At 46.2% G+C, this 19,291-nt stretch overlaps 2 protein-coding genes across 6 annotated transcripts; one reads left to right on the top strand and one right to left on the bottom strand.

Annotated features, from left to right (window-relative positions):
- Window positions 1-64: 64 nt before the first annotated feature.
- Window positions 65-19,118, bottom strand: LOC118513249 (serine/threonine-protein phosphatase PP2A 65 kDa regulatory subunit). Of its 5 annotated transcripts, XM_036058810.1 has the most exons (10): window positions 18,743-19,115; window positions 17,648-18,295; window positions 14,219-14,984; window positions 13,873-14,142; window positions 1,751-1,817; window positions 1,437-1,686; window positions 1,202-1,359; window positions 908-1,125; window positions 325-490; window positions 65-252 (listed from the first exon to the last, which is right to left on the bottom strand). In XM_036058810.1, the coding sequence occupies exons 1-10, from the start codon at window positions 18,833-18,835 to the stop codon at window positions 174-176; spliced, it is 2,715 nt and encodes a 904-aa protein (XP_035914703.1). In that variant the 5' UTR covers window positions 18,836-19,115; the 3' UTR covers window positions 65-173. The 5 variants fall into 5 exon arrangements, with proteins under 5 accessions (XP_035914703.1, XP_035914701.1, XP_035914702.1 ...); XM_036058808.1 differs by lacking the exons at window positions 65-252; window positions 325-490; window positions 908-1,125; ... (1 more) ...; window positions 1,437-1,686; window positions 1,751-1,817 and adding an exon at window positions 12,303-13,791 and having other exon boundaries at window positions 13,886-14,142; window positions 18,743-19,118; XM_036058809.1 differs by lacking the exons at window positions 65-252; window positions 325-490; window positions 908-1,125; ... (1 more) ...; window positions 1,437-1,686; window positions 1,751-1,817 and adding an exon at window positions 12,303-13,788 and having other exon boundaries at window positions 13,886-14,142; window positions 18,743-19,116.
- Window positions 16,327-17,618, top strand: LOC118513252. The gene is made up of 2 exons (XM_036058814.1): window positions 16,327-17,013; window positions 17,081-17,618. Exons 1-2 carry the CDS (start codon window positions 16,605-16,607, stop codon window positions 17,530-17,532), a joined length of 861 nt encoding a protein of 286 aa, XP_035914707.1. The 5' UTR covers window positions 16,327-16,604; the 3' UTR covers window positions 17,533-17,618.
- Window positions 19,119-19,291: the final 173 nt, after the last annotated feature.

Raw genomic sequence — 19,291 nt, 5'->3', positions numbered from 1 at the left:
TTAAACAAACAATTAAATTTCTCAAAGCAAACAGCATTCCAAAAAAAAAACGAATCAAACAAGATTACACGCTATCATATTGCTTGTATTTTTTGTTTTCACTAAAAAACCATTTTGTACAGGGGTAACGTGAACTCTTACGCTAAGCTAAATCCATAACAGGGTGGCCTATGTTATTCAAACTTTGAGCCGGAAACGCCTTTGGAATATGGTGGGGCGCCGTTGGTCTGCAGGTAGTAATCACCTTTGGCACTGGAAAGACAGAAACGATAGGATTGTAATAGTTTAACCATGTTTCGAGATGTTGTACGTTTGACGGCTTACTCGGAACTACAATCGATTCCCATGTGCACGATCGCAGCCGATCGGTCCACCTTTCCGTCCTTGAAATCGTCCCACGATTTACATTTGACCGAGTGGAATGACTGTACGTTGCTCTCCGCAACACTCTCCGCCCAGAACCACCAAGACCGCCGGTGACTGCACAAGTCTATGTTTGGAATGGAAAATATTTATAAAAAAAATACATTAGCAAAATACCATACAATCTCTGTAACGTTACGAATTTTCATGCAAAAAACTTAAAACAAAATAAAACTATTATTAGCAAAAATAAAATGGATGAGAACCTTCGGACGAGTTCTGCCGGAATGCTTTGGCTGGGGTGGGTAGGATGAAGCAAGGTTAGAAGAGGGGCAAGGAACCATGCAGTACATTGCAATATCGGAGAACAAAATCAGGCGGGATATAAGCGCAGGACATATATAACAAACAAAATAAAAAAAACAAACGAAACAAAAAGGAACAAAACAAAAATTGCATTAAAAATTAAAAAATAAAAACATAAGCGTAAACAAATCATGCAAACACGCAGAGCGAAGTAAACAAGTAAGGAGCAGGAGCGTACCATTATCGGTGAGCAGTTTGTAGTTTCGCTTCGGACAACCGGGCTGCAGGGTTTTACCATTGTTGGGCCAGAAATCGGCCGTCCCCGTGCTGACCGGGGCACCATACAGCCACGCATCGGTATGGATGACATCGACAAAGTCCGCATCCTTGGAGCTGAGTGCGGTGGCGAAGATGCCCGGATAGAACGGTGGGAAGGCGGGATCGAGAGCCGAAATTCTACGGAGCGAAAGAGAGCGAACGAGTGAGATTAATCGATGACTTTACTTTGAAGATAGAGACCCATGACCCATACCTGTTAAGCTTGATGCGCTTGTCCGACTGCGATTGTACGGTGCGTCCAATGTATCCGGCCAGCTGTCCACCGAGCGAATGGCCAACCAGATGCAGCTTGTCCACGTTCAAACCAGCGTTGATCATCCGCAGTACGACCGCACCGAGATAACTTCCAAGCTGAAACGGAACCGAACGAAATCGTGTTAAGTGGCGCTTGGACAAAAACACTTCACCCCTTATGCCGAACGCCTTACCTTCTTACAGTTCGGTACGGCTTCGAGCAGATAGTTGCCATCGGCCAGCTGAGCCCAGTCAAGGATGAGGATGTTGTGGTCGCCACGCTTCAGGTACGCATCGGCAATAACGTGCACGCTTTCGACCTCGGGTGATTCGATGTAGCCGTGGAAGTACATGACCGTCTTTTTGTTCTTGTCGAACCGACTGTGGTGCAGGATGTCCTCCGCCTTTTCCAAGCTGTACGTCTCATGGTCCTCAAACTTTGGTCTAGAGGGAGGAGAGTCCTGGGGTAAAAGCATCTCTCCTGGCAGTCGACATGTGCAGTACTCACCCGTAGAAAAAGATAAATCTGGCCGTGTCTAGGTGGGCTCGTACCGGCTTCATGCCCACCCATACTCCTGTAAGTGAATTAAGAGCGTATGGATATGAGTACGAATTCCGCAGTCACGTCTGTACGTCTGTACGGGGAGGAGAATCGCTGCGAAGGTCGTTTAATTTGTTCTGATCGGGAATGACAATTGGCACAATTGATTTGCTGATCTGTCGTTCTACGGCTAGCTAAATTGAAATATTTAACCTAATATATTAAATGAAGCTAAATGACTAAGAATTCAACCTTCGCATACATGTAAGAATCCTAGCGAATCGTACAAAGCTTGCTTCGATTAACATTTGCTACTGATTCATCACCACATCACTGCGATCAGTGATCGGTTCAGTTTGCTTGTAATCGTTTGCTTTCTTGGAAGCAAGCACAACCTACGCCGGCGATTTGATTAGCCTTCCCCCTCCGTATCGGCATCGCGCTCGCTCGATAATGGCTACCGGTCACAGGGACAGGGTGACTCTAATCATCATCCACCAGGCCCGAAGGTGCTCATTACGGTACGGGTGTATGCAAAAGTCTGCCCTTCTTAAGGGTTGACCTCTCTGTCTGTCTCACGCTCCAGCACGCTACCAGCCGGAGCGGTTTCGCGGGTACGCCTTAATTGTAGTCGGAGACCACTCAGCTTAGCTGCTTATTGGGATAGGCATCGCTAATCTCCATTCCATCGTACGACGGTCATGACCAAGGCTGGGCGGCAAGGCAAGCACAGTGAGCAAATCCCCTAGCGGAGGACTACACGGAAGTCACGGACACTTTAGGCTCGGCCGTGAATGTCGTTTATCAACCTGCAGGAAGAGCGACGCTGGTTGCTTATCGCAACGGGGTGAGACGAGCGTTTTAATCACTTCTGAACTTCAGAATCTGAAGGGTGTTCCACACACAAAAAAACAAGCCGCAGGCTGGCGCTTTGTTACCGAATTGTTTGAGCGGGGGAAGCTCCTATCTGCTTTTTGTGATAATAGAAAACAAGACAAGCGCTGTTGCACTAGATAATGAGTTCAATTGGTGTTATTTAATACTATTAAATTATACATATATAAGAGCCCGAGTCTTTGCAGCTACGTCACAAGTTTTGGCCCTACGTCACTGTGAAGTGTCAAGTTCAAGTTTGCCGACCAGCAACCCCCGAAACCTGATGGGATTGTTTTTGGAGAACCGGTCCTGCCGAGCGGGTCGGCTAATGAGCTTGTACCGATATATCCGGAATATCGGAATATCCAACGGGGAATCGGCAAAGGAGAAAGTGACAACTGGTTTTGACGTTGCGAAAGTTGCCGCCGTTACGTGCGCGACTCGGCAAACGAGGAAAAACTTGAGCAAGTCTTGGTTAGCTTTATTGTTTTCTGTGCGACGGTCCAGATGGTTGCCGGAGCCCTAAACAGCCCACTCCACTATTCTTCCTACTCACTCAACCGGATTTGACACATCGCAGCAGTACGGACGAAACTTACGTGGATTTTTTAGACTCTTCATGGTTCGGATGGCACGATGGCACGATGTCTCACGCGGTGTAAATGGATTTACTTCACTTGGTTGACGCCGACAAAACCCCAAACCGTGGCGCCCCTTTAGCCTTCCCAGACAAAATGGACGATTATGTATACGGCTAAGTCACAAACTGCGGATCACCTGAATAAGAGCTTTAAGGTGGAATAGCACAACAACACAACACTGTCACTTCGGAATCGACACCACCAAAAAAAAAAAAAATGCGGAACAGCAGGAAATGTGACGAGCTGTTCTTATCTCACCCAACTCAGCTCACTGCTGTCCCTTCCCTCGGACGCGGAATTACGATACAATTTAAAGTCACACACCAACTAACTGAACCGTGTTCTGCTTGAGGGCGCGTACGCACCTACACACGCACACAATCACATACACACCCCTTGCGGCTGGCTTTATTTTTAGAACCCGCTACTATTCGCCCGGAATAGTAGTAGCAGCGTTTCGGGGAAGGGGGAGCAGACCGCAAGTTGGCGGTTAATTGGCGAAGGTCCCACACTAGATTGAATGACCCTAAAGGTGTTGCTGCTGCTGCTGTGGTGAGTTCGCTATTACCCTCACCGATCCACTACAACACTGTACTGCCGAATTGCCAATAACACCAGGCGAGATGGCCTTCAAACTGCGTCAGCATGCTTCGCCAGCAGTTCAACGTACGGTGGTGCACTCCACGCGACCGCGACCAATCGATTGCGTAATTTCTGGCACGAAGAATAAGACCCACGAGGCAACGGCAGAATACTGTGGGTTAGGAAAGGCACACCGTTGGTTGGCGATGCACCCGGCTCGACGACACACAACCGTCCGATGCGATCGCTTACAGTGAACTGAGACTCACGCGAGAGACATGTTGCGCGTGCGGGTGCGCGCCACCACAGTGAGTACCGTACGCAACGGATCGGACGCTACGGATTCGCGTGCTGGAGAAAAACTGGAAACCCTTGAGAATTGGTAGGGCGCTTTTTTCCCACCCCTACTGGCAACACATCGGGTACGCATACGGACACAGGCGCAATCTAGTACGGTGTACGAGCGTGAGTTTTTGTTTGTCCAGTTGGGTGACGACCAGTGCTGACTTAGGCATGCGAATCTACGATCGTGAGTTGTTGTTTAGTTTGTTCGGCTTTTTTTTGCTATATAGTGTGGAAGGGATTGTGTTATGCTGGCAGAATGAATGCCATCTCACAGCGTGGACCATTAGTCGCGGGCGTTTGTTTTTTGATGAATAAATGTGTCCCCCCATCGTAGGGGGTGGTGGTGGTACTAGCCTATAGCATCACCCCTTCTCTAGAGCGATGCACTTCCAATGGGGCGACCAATGTGATTTGTACTTCAGTCGTTTGATAAGCTTGGAGTAGTAAACATAAGCGAGAAGAAAAAAGTTTTGTCATTGAAAATGACTAAGATATACTGAGGGATTTGTTTTGGAATATGATACACAATCAATCAAATGAGCTATTGCTTACTAAAGATCTGCTGATAAATAAGAATAATAGTTTGTTTATTTATTCAAATTAATTTTGAGGCGAATAACGTCATCATTATTGGAGGCACGAAATCCAGCCGCCAGCTGATTGTATATACCTTGCGACAAAATATTGCTAGGTCTCACAACGAACACAACTTCTCTCCATCAATACACCAGCTTTAAATCAGTCTTCTCCTCGCTTAACGGCCTGTTTAAAATGGCTTACTATACTGATTGATATGAAAAAGTTAGTTAGTAAGCTCTCATTATCGGTGAACGGTCCGGAAAGGATTTGATCCCATCAAGGAACGTAGCAAAACACAAAAAGGGCTCTTTAATACCAAGCAAGGTTAAATTGAATTCTTCTTCTTTCTTTGCCTAACACGACGTCTTAAAGACATGCCTACCACTTCTGGCTTACTAGACTTAATGATACCGCATAGTTGGATAGTAAGTTCTCACTTTGAGGGAACGGTTCGGATGGGATTTGAACTCCGGTCGCCCCGGTCCTAATAGTCCCGGACTAATTGAATTAGAGGCCTAACAGTTTTACAGTAACGCAAGTATCAAATATTCAAAAAATGTTGTTGTTGTTTCAATTTTCTATCTATTTGATAACCTATATAGCCTTCGGCGCCGGTCTTTACACGGTAGAACAAGGGTTCCTATCCTTACGAACCGGCTCCACGTACGCATGACTGATTATCCCGCTGCGGGTAAAATCAAGTCACAGAAAGCCAAAATGACGGGAAAACACCTCTTATGGATGTAGAGCCAAGAGTATGAACAGACGAAGAGGACTACGTAATAATTGCGACTTACTAGCGCAATTTGTTCAGTTTTGTTGAGATCAGGATTAATAATTTAGAGGCCTGGGCTAACTAATAATTTGCTCTTTAAATCCTTGAACCCTTCTAAAATAAGCAATAATCAGGCTTTAAGAGTAGATTTCAAAATATTTAAATACAACATTTATTTTCTTAAACTCATTTACAACTCCAGAAATCACCAGGAGGATAGCGATGTTTTCCAGAAAAATTTAACTTTGTGTTGCATAGATACAGGCGCTTCCACCCATGACCCATTTCTTTTAGTCATTTTAGGAGAATTTAAAGCCTATTGAGAGCTTTTTTTCTCGATTCATCTATAGCAAGCATCCTGATGTCTTATGTCTAATAGGATAGAGTAGCAAGCCACATCAGGAAGGCGACACGTTGAATGTTAATCAACACGCACCACTAAACGATCGAGCTCTGCAAGAGCAAGCTAGTATAAACTTCTCATGTTTATTCGTTCGTATCTTCCCTCGCACTGTCCAGCAGGAACTGGTTGCGGAAGGTAACTGGCGAAAGTTATTAAAAAAGCACGAAGTGTTGCTGCGAAGAAAATTAATTTCAAAGTCGTGCTGTTAACGTGCCAGACCCGGGCAACCCCCACTGGACGGAGATGATGCATCGTTTGGATAGAAAAAAAACGACATCAGTCAATTGATGACCGTGGAAAGCCTCGTTGCTCATCATCGACAGGGTGCAATCAGCGATTCTTACCCACGTCAATCGAAGCTTTTCATCATCAATGCGAACGTCACCACACTAACCTTGCACGGGTGTAGTTATTCATCGTGCCGTTAAGGTAGACCACCTTACTGCTTGGCCGGCATTGGATTGGATCGGGACGTCCGACTGGTGTCATGTTTGCATGTATCGTTTTTTCTAAACTTCCTGCTCCGATGGCCCCCAGCGATGCCTACCGATGCCTACAGGAGCAAGCAGCTATAGATCGGTTACAGGAAAACCATTAAACCTGCTCCCCACGCTCAGCCACCTGACAGACACTTCTGTCAAGGGTAAGTAGCAGTAGTAGTAGCCTCCCTGCTGACGACAGGTGCAATGAATTATTCAAATGCGTCGACTGGAAATGGCTGGTATGGTGGTATTTTGCCGTTCCGCAATAGCTGTAGAACGATCAAATCGGCAATTTTATGGTACGATTTCGTGCGATATCATCCCGTAAAGCGTCAGCCGAGAAGGAGCGCGAACGCGTGGAATTTTAATTCTCACACTCACACTGGGTGGTCGGTCCGCTGTTGTTAGGAGCTTTAAAGTTTAAAGATCCAGGTCACTTATTTGAAGCGCAATTTTCAAGAATTTCCAACTACCAACCCCAGATTGACAAGCGACAGAAGGGACGGACAGACCCAGATACAGATACCCGACAAAGTTCGTTTAGGGTCATCATTAGGCAATTCGCCAATCCACCCCATTTCGGAGGCGGTTGAGCGACATTCCAGCCGTCTCGGTAAGGCTTTTCCCTTCCCTTCCCTATTAAGTTAACCTACTTGGTCGAAATGGCCCGGTAAGAAAAATCACTTTCGAAATTTTCAGCCACCCCGATACGAAGAGATCCGTTCTTTGCTAGCACTCAACCAGAAGCTTCCTCCGTCCAACAACCACAACCACCACCAGCTACCATGGTCAAACGGGTTGACCAACAGCACCGGTCCGTTTGAGGGCAGTGGCAATAAAAACCGGCCAACGGACGTGCCGTCGGTGTGCTTGCCGAGGATGGGTTTTGCGACTCGCTGGGGCCGCTCTACATCGATGGTAGCTGGGCCAGATTGATGCATTATTTCTTTACCATTAGCCGTTCGGTTTGCACTTCATTTTTCACCTTCCCTTTTCGCCGAGCGATGGTAAGCTTTCGTGGCCAGTTCTGGTTGAAATTATCCGTCCGACTCTCTCGCTCCAAACTGCACCCTCTGAGTCTTCTTTGGTTTGGAGGTGGAAGTTTGGCCGGTCTCGATGCAGCCGGTCAAAGAACCAGTTGCACTTGTATTGTCTATTGGCCGTGTGGGTAGGGCAGGCAAGAGAACAAGACGTACAGCTACTGGAGTTGGATGTTGTAACTCTGACCGAAACAAAAAACTCGCTCAACTTTACGGAGGAAGTAATTGAGCGGGTAACGAGCGTGTTGTGAAAAATGATTGCCGATGAAAAGTTTCTCATTTGAAGGGTAAATATTTGAGAAATGATGTTGTTGGGCAAGCTACAGTGGAGCTTGAATCAACAGTGGCTTGGTCGATCATTATCCCACAAAACGATCATGGGACACTTGATTGATGGAAAATTATTATTAATAAATAAAATTGTTGGAGAAGAATCTTGAGGAGACCATCAGAATAGCGAAAGGAACAGATTGTTATCTACCATTAAATACCAGTGGTGGGTCAATATATTTGGAGGCCCCGAGCGGAATGGCAGTTTAGGCCCTTCTAATTATGATGTTAAAGGGAAACAACAAGACTTCCCTCGCCGAAGAGGCTCCGAGCTGCCGCTCCTTCCGCTCTTAAAGCAACGATTTAAATAGTGATAATGAGTAATTCGCCTTGAAGCTACGATCCGGGTGTAAAAGGATTAGGGAAGTTAAATATTTAACAGGACAAACATTAAATCGATGTCAATGTCATGTTAACAGCAACCATATCACCTCGGTCACCGGTGAGCCATGAAGGTATGGCTGCTCGAAAGTCACACAAACATAACTTTGGAAAAATCTTCGAATAATGGAAGAATAATGCAAATCTAGCCCTCCTGCAAACAGTTTGTTAGCTATTGACGTGAATTGAGCTGTCTTGTTTGCCGGGCGCCGAATCAATCAACAGTTTCGGCTGTGTACGCCGATCGAGACAAATAAAGCGGATGGGATGGATGGCCATTAATCCGGTGTCGTTAGCGTTATTGAGCATTGAAATTGCGTCAACGGCCAAAACACTGCTGACCTTCGCCTACACGTGGAAACAGTCTTTTCTTCTGTCACTTTGTCCTATGATTTGAATCACTTCAAATTAGTTCCGTTAGTGTCTTGCACAGCTTTCTTTTAATTTGTGGCACAACATTCTCCATCCAAACCGATTAATTATATGCACAAACTTCCGTTGGTGACGGCGTGCCAACCGCTTCTTAGTAATTATTTGTACCGGACACGCGTGTAGAATAATTATGCAAATGTTGTTTTGTACACAAACACACACTAGAATAGCGATATCGATAGCGGAGAGCGAGCTAACTGAGCACACACACACACATACACACTTCCGATGCACTGCGCGTTTTGCAAACCGTGCAGAGTGAAGTGCAACGATCAACTAAAGTGACGATCGCAACCAAAACACCCCACAACTGCATCAAGTGCATCGTGGGTAAACTGCAACGATCGTTGCCTGCTTTGGTTTTGTATCTGTTTCCTTTTCCATTCGAGTCGATTTCAGTCGACGGCGGACGAGGCAAACTCATATTCATTGATTTATTCTCCAGTCGGGTCAGGTGAAACAGACGTAAGAGACACACACTAATGGATGGGTAAATTAAGTATGGGGTATTGATACTTCTGATTGTTTTTTTTTTACTGTGACGAAACGATTAAAAGAAAAACAGGGTAGCATAGCAAAGGGGAGGGGGGAGGCGGAAACATATCAACACGTGACGAAGCAGTTCCCTCAGATGCACGTGGGGCGTTGCCAAAAAGATATGCTAGCGCACCACAGACAACAACCTCCGGGGGGAGCAGTGCGGTCAAGAGCGGTGCTGTCTGTAACGTTGGTCAAAGGCTGAATAAGCTACAGTGGTGGTCAATAAAGTAAGTGCCAACTGTATCATGTTGATACTAAATTTAAATAAAATTAAATCAAATATTTAATCTATTTTTTCTAATTTGGAACTTCGACCTTGAGAGATATTGGTCTACCTTTTCCTGCTTTCTGCGTACGAGAGGCGGTCCGAGCGGGATTTGAAAGACGACCGAAGCCAACTGAGCTGCCAACTGAACCGCTAGACCGCCCGATAAATATATAATGCACGACATTAAATAAAAGCCTAAGACCCGCTACTGCTAACTAATTGCATGAATATGACAAAATAATTTAAAAAAAAAACAGATGACTTCATGTTAAATTATAACGAAGAACTTATATAAAGAACATGCCAAACATTATTTCCGCAAAAGAGTTTTCGATGTGGCCCGGCAAAGGAATAGAGAGAACATTGATTATTAAGACTCACATGATAAGTTAAAGAATTTATAAATGTTCATAGGAACTACTTTACTACTTAAGACTCCGCCCAATTTTGAAAAAGCGTAAAAATGAGGTTCTCTTGCCTATTTACAACTAATCGACTTTTTTCGTATCAGAATTCAGATCGTGTATCAGATGGAGCGGGTCCGGTGGTGGCATCGGCAGGACCGTGGTTCAAATCCCATCCAGACCGTTTCCCCGTAGTGAGGGCTGACTATCCAACTACGTGGCATGAAGTATTAGAATTTAGGAGCAGGATCTAATAGCTTGTTCGATCGAATTAAATGCCAATTTTGAGTTCATATTCGCCATTCTGATGGAAATATAGCTGGACACATTAAAGCAAGACCATTCATTTTTTTATAGTTGTGGCCCTCTACGCTACAAACTCATAAACTTAAGCACAGTTAGCTTTTTCGATGTCAGGAAAGAAAGCATTTTCTATGTTGCATTATTTCAACTTAATCTATGCCCTTTTTGCTTGTCCAATGACTTGGGTGATTTGAGACCGAGTTTGTCGAGCGAAGTTGTTTATAATGCTTTTAAGCAAATGTTGGTATGATTACACTTAGTTCGAAATATCCCCAGCCCCGTACGTAGGGCTGACTACTTTACTACGGGTAAAATCAAGTCACAGAAACCCAGAAATGGCAGGCCGAGACCTATAGAGGTTTTAGTACCAAGGAAGAAGAAGATATATCCTCAAGTAGTAATTTGAAAATCGGATTTAAAGGTGGTCTTACGCTATTTTCTTATGCAATTATGAATAATTTTTATTCGACCTTTTGTTGATCGTAACAGTCCTTTAAACATATTTTGATAGCAAGTAAAAAAAAAATTACAAGCATTACGTTTCATTGATTTGTTACATAGCATAATGATATTTTATGTTATTTTTTTAGATATATAATTATTGAATTATTGAATACCCTTTTTAGCTATTTACCAGATTGCGAACAATAATATTAAAGTAACGAAAATAATTTAAAATAAATTTCAATTTCTACAGCGGTCTTAATGCACTGACCAACACTGTACTTCGATACAGTGCCTGACCACAACTGACGGCATTTTAAGATAAAAAAACTCCTTCCATTTGAATTCAATTAAACAATTATCGCATTTAAAGTATTTTGTAACAAATGCTTTACAAATGACAGCAACGTGCCAAAACCGCTCAATGCCGATGAGTTCATTAAGATAATATACGGTGGAGCGTCCGGGCTTAATGGTCTGTAACATGCAACGCTATTTTAAACCATTATCATTACAAGAAGCCAAATTTACGTTGCTATTGTGTGTGTGTGTGTGTGTGAGGGAGATGATGAATTTAAACAAGCTAAAAAAAACACCACGAGAATCCAGTAGGCTTGAACTTCGAACGTCCTTGGTGGATTTTTCGTGTGTGTTTATGTGTTTTGGTCTTTTTTGGTTCTAGCACCCCTTCTCGGATACGCAAATTTACGCATTAAAGACACGATCTGGACAGGTTTTTTTGTTGCTCAGAACGATGTTGTTCTTAAGAAGAACATCTGCTAACCACTTGAACCACGAGCTCCAACAGTCTCTCACTGCTCACTATAGTTTTGCAAGTTCCAAAAACCTGTACAATGGTTTTCTCTAGTTAACACAGAATTTATGGTACTTACCAACCGCTATCACCAGCCCGGAAACGACGACCAACACCTTGTTCATGGTGTTCACCCGTTTTTTCACACCCAGGTTTGCACAACTCGTGGTCACAAAATTTGCGGATCACTCCCGTTGCGTATCGCGCGGCTGACTGGTCCGGTCCGGTCCGTTTGCTGTTTGCCAACGATTCGCCGGCAATGATTTCATTTGTTATCAGTACACACCAACATATGGCTCCATGGTAGGAAAGGGCGGCGCACAAACACACTCTAAATCGAGCTACAACTGTCCGCCCGTCTTCACGCAGCCTGTTGTTCGCCAACTGTCTGTTATGGGTGCACTATTAGGGAGGAGGTGGTTTGCGAGTCGAGCATACTCGATCGAACTTTGATCCCGCGATGAGATCGTGCCCGCGTCCGTTGTGGAGATGTGGGACGGCGAGATGCAAGCTTCGTCGGGTGAATCGTTTAAAATTAGAGAAAACTAGCACGAAACATCAGTGCATCCCCTCCAAGCGTACGAGACACACTCGGGGCACACTCCTTCTCTGTCGCCCATCAGCTGACCGCGAATATCTCGTCTACGGGGGCGGGGGGTGAGCCACACAAACACGGCGAAGATTTATCTTTCACATTGAAGATGGTTAAAAGACGCGCCCGCATGGCGTTAAGCCGATGACGCATGTCGATGCCGGTAAGTGAAAAGCGCTGCACGGATTTACGGCGGTTAATCGCGATACGTAATCTATAAGCAGGGACCGACCATTCTTACATTAAGCTATAACTCCAGCAGCACACGGATTAAAAGGGGGGGTTTTTCTTTTTGTTTGGTTTTGCGATTTTATTACTATTTTTCATTCCTCCTCCTCCGACGACGGCGCCTACCTTCCGTGTGTCATATATGTAATTAACGCTTTTCCGCTTTTCTTTACGGTTACGGAACCCATAAACGATACCGGCTTTCCGATACGCGCGGCTTTCCTTCCATTAATATAATAATGTGTTTATATTTAGCGTTTATGTATAGAATAAACTAAGGGCGTGTAGAATTACGGCAGAAATTATTAGACATTAAAAAGAAAGGTTCGTGTGTGTTGAAAGAAACGAGTGTCTACTGCCCACCGCCGTTCCACATTCTCATCGCAGATCGTCAGATAGAATTGTGTGCTAGCTGAAAACCGCCACACTTTACACATGAGAAGGGGGGTGCTAGGCACTCTCTCTCTCTTTCAATTTTTTTTTCTTAATGCATTACAAAATCAATATTTTTTAAAGCAATCAAATACAAAAAAACACTCACATTTTTAAGAACTTTACATATGCACTGCAGTAAAATGGCAGGCGCAAATGTTTCACTGTTAGATAAGAGTTCAATTTGATCTTTAAAGTTGTTTGTTGCGCGTTTCTCGATACGCAACAAGCCGAGCTCCAGCAGTTGGGGCTATAGACCGTACGAAAAGGACATTAAAAGAATAGTAAGGAAAAACACATTTTCCTGCGATGAAATATGAAAATTTTATGAATAAAAAAAAACGAGAATGTGTTTGTATGTGTAAACGTGTGTCTATTGTGTGTACAGTAGTAGTTAGCTTGCGTGTTTTTAACCCCTCATCTGTGTTTGTGTGTTGTGAATTACAATTTTCCCGTGTACCCTCCCGTTCTCTACCTTGCGGTTGGTTGGCTAGTGGAAATGTGGCAACCCAATCATTGTGCAACAATGTTTGCCCCCTCACCTTACCACCCAATAGAAAATCCCATGGTACCCCGAAGGATTTAATGCATAGGGCTAGTAGGTGGTACACGGCAAACGCGGTAAGCGCAGCAAGAAAATGCCACAACAAACAACAACAACACTGCGCGCCTCCTCCTCAGTAACGTTTGCTCGGTTACATTTTCCTCCCCCGGCACATTTATAACCCCCCTGTTACTCCTTATTCTTCTGTTAAGTAGTTAATCTTTTACCAAAATAAAGATGGCTGCAAATCTGTGTGGCGCTAACTAGAGTTCGTCAGCATTCGCTCACTACTCGTCCGGCGTTACGTTCGCGCAAATTGAACGTGTCTATTATGTGTTGTGTGCCGCTGCTGTGGCCCTGTGACCACTTTACAAGAGGGAAAAGATGGGAAACGAAGTGTCTAGTTTAAGGTTCGCTCTAGGAAAACGGTGACATAAAGGTTCACCTCGATCAAACCGATACACCATTCTCTTACAACAGCAACACAGCGAAGATGTTGATCCGGTTGATGTTTTACAACTGTTTGTTTGTTGCCTTGCTGTCCTCCCTGTGGTTCACGCTTTATTTAGGCTGCTATAATGGAAGAAAAGAACGTTGGAATTAGCATCCGTGGGGGGTGGGGTATTGAGCGGGGCAACCCTTAGCTGTACCCACCGGCACTGCTCACCATCGCTTCCGAGGCAAAGTATTGCACGTCCACGTCGGTGTCGGTGTTAAGCTTCTCCAGGATCGGCTTCACGTGCTCGTCGATGGTGGCCTGGTCGAGGAATGGCAACAGCTTCTGCAGGGTTTTCGCCACGTTGAACCGCACATTCGCAACGGGATCGGTCGATAATACTTTGATGGTCGGCAGGAACAGCCGCTCGATGATGTCCGCGCCGCAAACGTCGGCCAACGCATTAATGCAGAACAGGCAGGTCATTCCTGGGAATAGTTAGGGGAAAATGAAGCATCATCACACCGGAAATATCGTCCAAAAAACCCGCTTCCGATTACTTACGGTGCAAATAGTTGCTATTTTTGCACATAACCAAAATTTGATTGATAATGTTCGTTTCTGCCCACTGGGTGCCGAAGGTTTGCACAATTTTCTTCATGTTCAGCGTGGCCGCCTCGCGGATCGCGTACACGTGATCGTTCAGCCAGTTGAAGCACAGATCGCGCAGCTTCTGATTGAAGAACTCCTGCCCGAGCTGGCCGGCCAGCAGTGGCATGTACTCGATGATGGCCAACCGGACGCGCCATTTGCTGTCCTCCGCCAGCTCGACGATGGCCGGCAGCAGCGACTGGGAAAGCTGCTGGATGCCGATCACGTCGTTGATGCAGTCCAGCGTCGAGATGATGTTTAGCCGCACCTCGGGCCATTCGTCCTTCAGCTGGATGAGGAACAGCGGCAGCAGGTGCTCGATCGTATTGTTGCGGCCCACGATCGGGCTCAACCCCATGATGACGGAGGCGAGCGCCGACTTGACGTGCTGGTTCGAGTCGGCCACCAGCTCCTTCACGCACGGCAAAATCGACGTCATGATGATCTGTTCCTGGCAGGCTTTGTCCAGGTTCGCGCAGAACTCGGTCACCTTGGCCGAGGCGGAGGCACGCACTTCGGCCTCGCTGTCCTTCAGCAGAAACTGGAAGGCGGACACGAGATCGTTCTTGGTGATCTCCTGCCCGACGGCTTTCTGCAGATCGGTCAGCTTTTCCGACACCATGTACCGGACGCGCCATGAGTTATCGTTGACGCACTGGCGCAGCGTTGGCATGACATTCTGGTGGAGAAGGTAGAAATGGAATCATACAAACACAATTACTTACAATGCATACTGTGGGAACTGTACAAAAATGTATCAACAGCTAACGAAGATCATTTAAACAGGGGGTTCAAACGTCATGGAATTACGCATGGGACTGCCCCAACCACGAGATCGGTTGAATGCTTACCCAACCGTGGGAATTGGCCAGGTGCGATAGTGTGAAAAATTATAAATGCACAAAGCACACGCATGCGAGAACGTTTTGAACGTATTTAGTCGATGAGTCAGGAAATTAACAGCGTAAGTACGCGTTTGGGAAATTTATCAAGATTCCGCATGTAAAAAAATATAATTTTTTAGTTATGAAAGATCAGGTGAAGAATGTCCTGGATAAGATGGACAGTGTTGTTCAACCAAGGATCGATATCTGCCACCGAAGACAATCACTCAGACTGGCCCGCTGATGACCCAAGACAAATATCTCCTTAGACGGCAATCGCGTCGTTGTCCTGCCTTCCAAGCGACTTCAGCAGCAACCAGTTATTGATGTTTTGGTAGTCAAATTGCAACTCCAGATGATAGTTTCTACGCCCTAGGTTTTACTTCACTGACGGGCGGACGGTCCGGCATTCTGCTGCACAAAGTCTAAAAGTTTTCATTTGCTTGTGTATTCGGTTTAACATTGACAGCATTTTTTAAATGATTTATAGAATATTTAAATTCCTAATCCCCTGAACGTATGAACGCCTTCAAATTAAAAGTCGAGAATTTAATGCATCAATTATTGATCAAGACAAATGTATATTTTTATGACAAATTGCATTACAAAAGAATGCTGGTTTAATCTGTTTCAAGTCCTTGCATCATCGTATGCAGATTCTGTACATCGCAGTAAACAAATTAATCAAACGCGGTGGGAATGAATGCAAGCAGACACGAAAGCATCGCGCGGGAAGCATAAATTGTTAAAAGAATAGTTTGTTTACGAGAATCTCCGTTGCACACCGAGCGTGAAACATCCGGACAAACCAGTTCTTCGCAATTAATTGTCTCCAAACTCGAAACCAATAAGTCGAAAAAAAAAAGCATTGCCAGCAACCGAAGAGACGCGTTCAAGGCCATCGGGGGGTCAAACCGGCAAACAGCAAAAAATAACCACCAACCAGGTAAGCCGCTGGGAAGGAAGTGCAATATTAAAACATTTATTAGGTTAAAAACATCACTGCCGTCGTCGTCCGTCGTCGGGAATTCCCTCCGAAACGGAACAAGTTTTACGCGCCTTCCCTTCTCAGCATCGTGCCGAACATCTTTTGCTTTCCCATGTTGCTCAACAAAAAGAGAGAGCAACAATGATCGCTCGCCTATTTCACTACCGTTTGTCCGGCCGATCGGTTCACAGTTGTTGTGCTAGCAGCGCTCCAGCGCTTGTTTGCGTTGCCGATAACCTTCCGTGATCGCACACGCAACCGACAAATGCGGACCGAACGGTTCGGTTGCGATAAGCAGAGCGGTGTAAAGTATTAACGAAGCCAAATTAGACCGTTGCGTTTATAGCTGCAAAAGAATTTGAACCAAAAGCAACCGAAAGTGTTGCTAGTTCTCCATCAACCATCAGTGTAGCCGGTTGTTCACAGAATGGGACGCTCGCGTGTGACATCCACCGCGGTGACGGTGCTGCTGTGCCTAACCGTGGTCAGTGTTGTGGAAGGTGGATTTTTGGATTGGTTTCGAAGCAACAAAAACAAGGGACACGATGTGTGTCGCGTTGAGTTTGAGGTGCTCGATCCGCAGGGGTTGCGTCTGTGGACGGCCCAAAAGGCCCAAATGAAGGGTTTCGGTGTGGAGCTGTTCATCAATCCGGTGCACGGGCGAAAGCAGCAGCAGTGTAATGTGTGCCGCAACACGACCGAGGTCACGCACGGAAAGTTCTTCCTGCAGGACGATAACGTGATCGTCAAGAGTGGTGACATACTGGAGTACGTGATCGTTACCGACAATGGGAAGACGGTGCAGCGCCACAAACCAAGGAAACTTATTGTGGATGGTAAACATTGTGTTCGGCAGGCAGTGAATCGATCAGACATTAATTTTAATTATCTCCCCATGTGCAGAATTCCTGATCAAACCGAAAGGCAGATGTGCCTGTCCGCCGGGTACCGTTACACCTGCGACACCGACGGAAACCGCCAAACAGGTGTTTGAGGAACCGACCGCCGAGATCGCACTGCTCGAACGCATTCTCGAGCGGGTGTCGAAAAAGTGTGCCGAGGGTGTAATGTCCAGCTATCTGTTCCTGCAAACCGATCGGGTCGATGGTCCGACCGACGATTTGAAGCAGGTCGTGCGCAATTACTTCCAGAACAGGGACGCTCTGAAGCCACTCGCGGAATCGATCAAGTCCGCGGAAGACGGCTCCGATGGCATCGTGTTTCGAGTGAACAACATTATCGATAAACTGAAAATATTGGAACTTGCTCGCCAGGACAGTGACATACTGGACTACGACAAGCTAACCGCGATCGATGATCTGGATATTCGTGCTTCGTTCGATGAAGCTTCATAAGCTAAACAAAAAAAACCCTTTCTTTTTTGAGATTATACATGAAACTGAGAAATAATAAAGCGTATGCAACATAATACAAAAACAAACGGCGTCTGTGTAAAGCTTTTCTACTTACCAGTTCGACCTCGTCCTGGGGAAGCAGTTGGGCAATGCTAACGCACGCCTCCACCGCCAACAGCCGGACGGAATCCTGCTCGTCCTGTGCCATCTGTACGAAGGTGGGAATCAGATCCGACTTCAGATACTCCAGCTCGACCACTTTGGCAAACTCGCCCAGCTTTCCGGCCGCAGCACGGCGCACCATGGGCGTTTCGTCCTGGCACAGCGTGCGGAAGTTGATGCGCAATTCCGACTTGACCGCGGCCGATACGCGCGGATAGCACACGGAAAACAGTCCGCAGGCGGACGTGCGGGATGTGAACCAGTCGCCCGACACCAGACGCTGCAGCGTCGGCACAAGGTGAACCTCGAGATCCTGCGCACTGTGCTGACCGGCGACGGTACGCAGCGAATCGACCGCCTTCTCGCGCACCACCGTCTCCTCGACCGTGGCCAGCGATTCGAGCGGTGGGATCAAATACATCGCATATTCCGGACCGCCAACCAGCGGGATAAAGTTGCCGAGCTGTTCGGCCAACGCGAGCAGCACCTCATCCTCGTCGTAGATGGACTCGGTCAGGAACGGGATCAGCTCGTTGCGGGTGCGTTCCTCGCCCAAGGCAAGTGCAATTGTCGATAGTTTCTTGATCGAGTTCAGGCGCAGCTAAAAATAAACCAACAGGAGAAAGGTGGTAAAATATGGCAAGATTCCGCGAACGCCTCCACGTACCAATCGATATGTGGGACGTTCGTTGAACATGGGGATGGGGAACAAGGATGACGACGGTTTGCGTAAGCGCCGATGATAGAACGCATATTGCGCGCTATGTGTGTGTGTGTGTGTGAACGTCACCCATTGTGTCCTCGTTCAAGAACACTCCCATGGACCCAGATCGGTCATCCTTGATCCGTAACAATCGGGCTGCGAAAGGCTTCCCGGTACGGTACGGTATACGCACCGTCGGGCTACTCTTGGGCGGATGCCAACACACACTGACAAGGGGGCACACCGTCGTCGTCGTCGTCGGGGAACGGGAAAGGAATGGTGGTATGTGGAAGACAAGGTCGCACAGCTCACTTCCGCTGTCAATTGACCGGGGGGGCATCTTACCTGAATATCCTCATTTTTCAACTCATCAATCAACACCGCAATCGGATACAGTGAATCATCCGCAGCTTTATCACCGCTCGCACTGGCAGCCATGTTTTATTCCTCCTGGTGGTGCTCTTCTCTTTCGCCGTCTGAAAAAGGGGTCTGCTAAAACCCGAACGTCGCGTGTCCTGTGAGCGCTGCTGCGTTGTGATCCGCTTTCCGGATGGTTTCGGCACTGCTTTGCTATAATCTTTTACTCGCTGTGTACGGTGTCACGTTCCACTGCCCTATTGATTGTGGGTATTAAATGCACGCACGCACAAACTTTGGACGAAAAGCGAAAATGCTTCTCCTTTTTTTCAAGCCGATTGGCAGCTACGAAAATGTCACTTTACGAACACACGCACACCATCGCAAAGCTAGGTTGGCGTGTTTATGATACGGGATGGAAGACTTGCGTTGCAATGTCAATGTGTCTGTTGAGAGCATTTTCATAGCAACAAACAATTGCAGGGGCTCTCCATAATTTTGAAAATTAAATCTCGGCGCTTTATTCGAATGTTGTGC

The sequence above is a fragment of the Anopheles stephensi genome, chromosome 3 (assembly GCF_013141755.1).
Source record: "Anopheles stephensi strain Indian chromosome 3, UCI_ANSTEP_V1.0, whole genome shotgun sequence".
Taxonomy (NCBI): domain Eukaryota; kingdom Metazoa; phylum Arthropoda; class Insecta; order Diptera; family Culicidae; genus Anopheles; species Anopheles stephensi.
This window is presented reverse-complemented; position numbering and strand designations above follow the sequence as displayed.

Coding starts and splice junctions, on each gene's coding strand:
- LOC118513252 (XM_036058814.1), top strand. CDS start 16,605: ATGGGACGCTCGCGTGTGACATCCACCGCGGTGACGGTGCTGCTGTGC. Junction 17,014..17,080: donor AAGGAAACTTATTGTGGATG/GTAAACATTGTG, acceptor CCCCATGTGCAG/AATTCCTGATCAAACCGAAA.
- LOC118513249 (XM_036058810.1), bottom strand. CDS start 18,835: ATGGCTGCCAGTGCGAGCGGTGATAAAGCTGCGGATGATTCACTGTAT. Junction 1,818..13,872: donor AGCGATGGTGAGCAGTGCCG/GTGGGTACAGCT, acceptor ATTCACTTACAG/GAGTATGGGTGGGCATGAAG. Junction 1,126..1,201: donor AAGCGCATCAAGCTTAACAG/GTATGGGTCATG, acceptor TTCGCTCCGTAG/AATTTCGGCTCTCGATCCCG.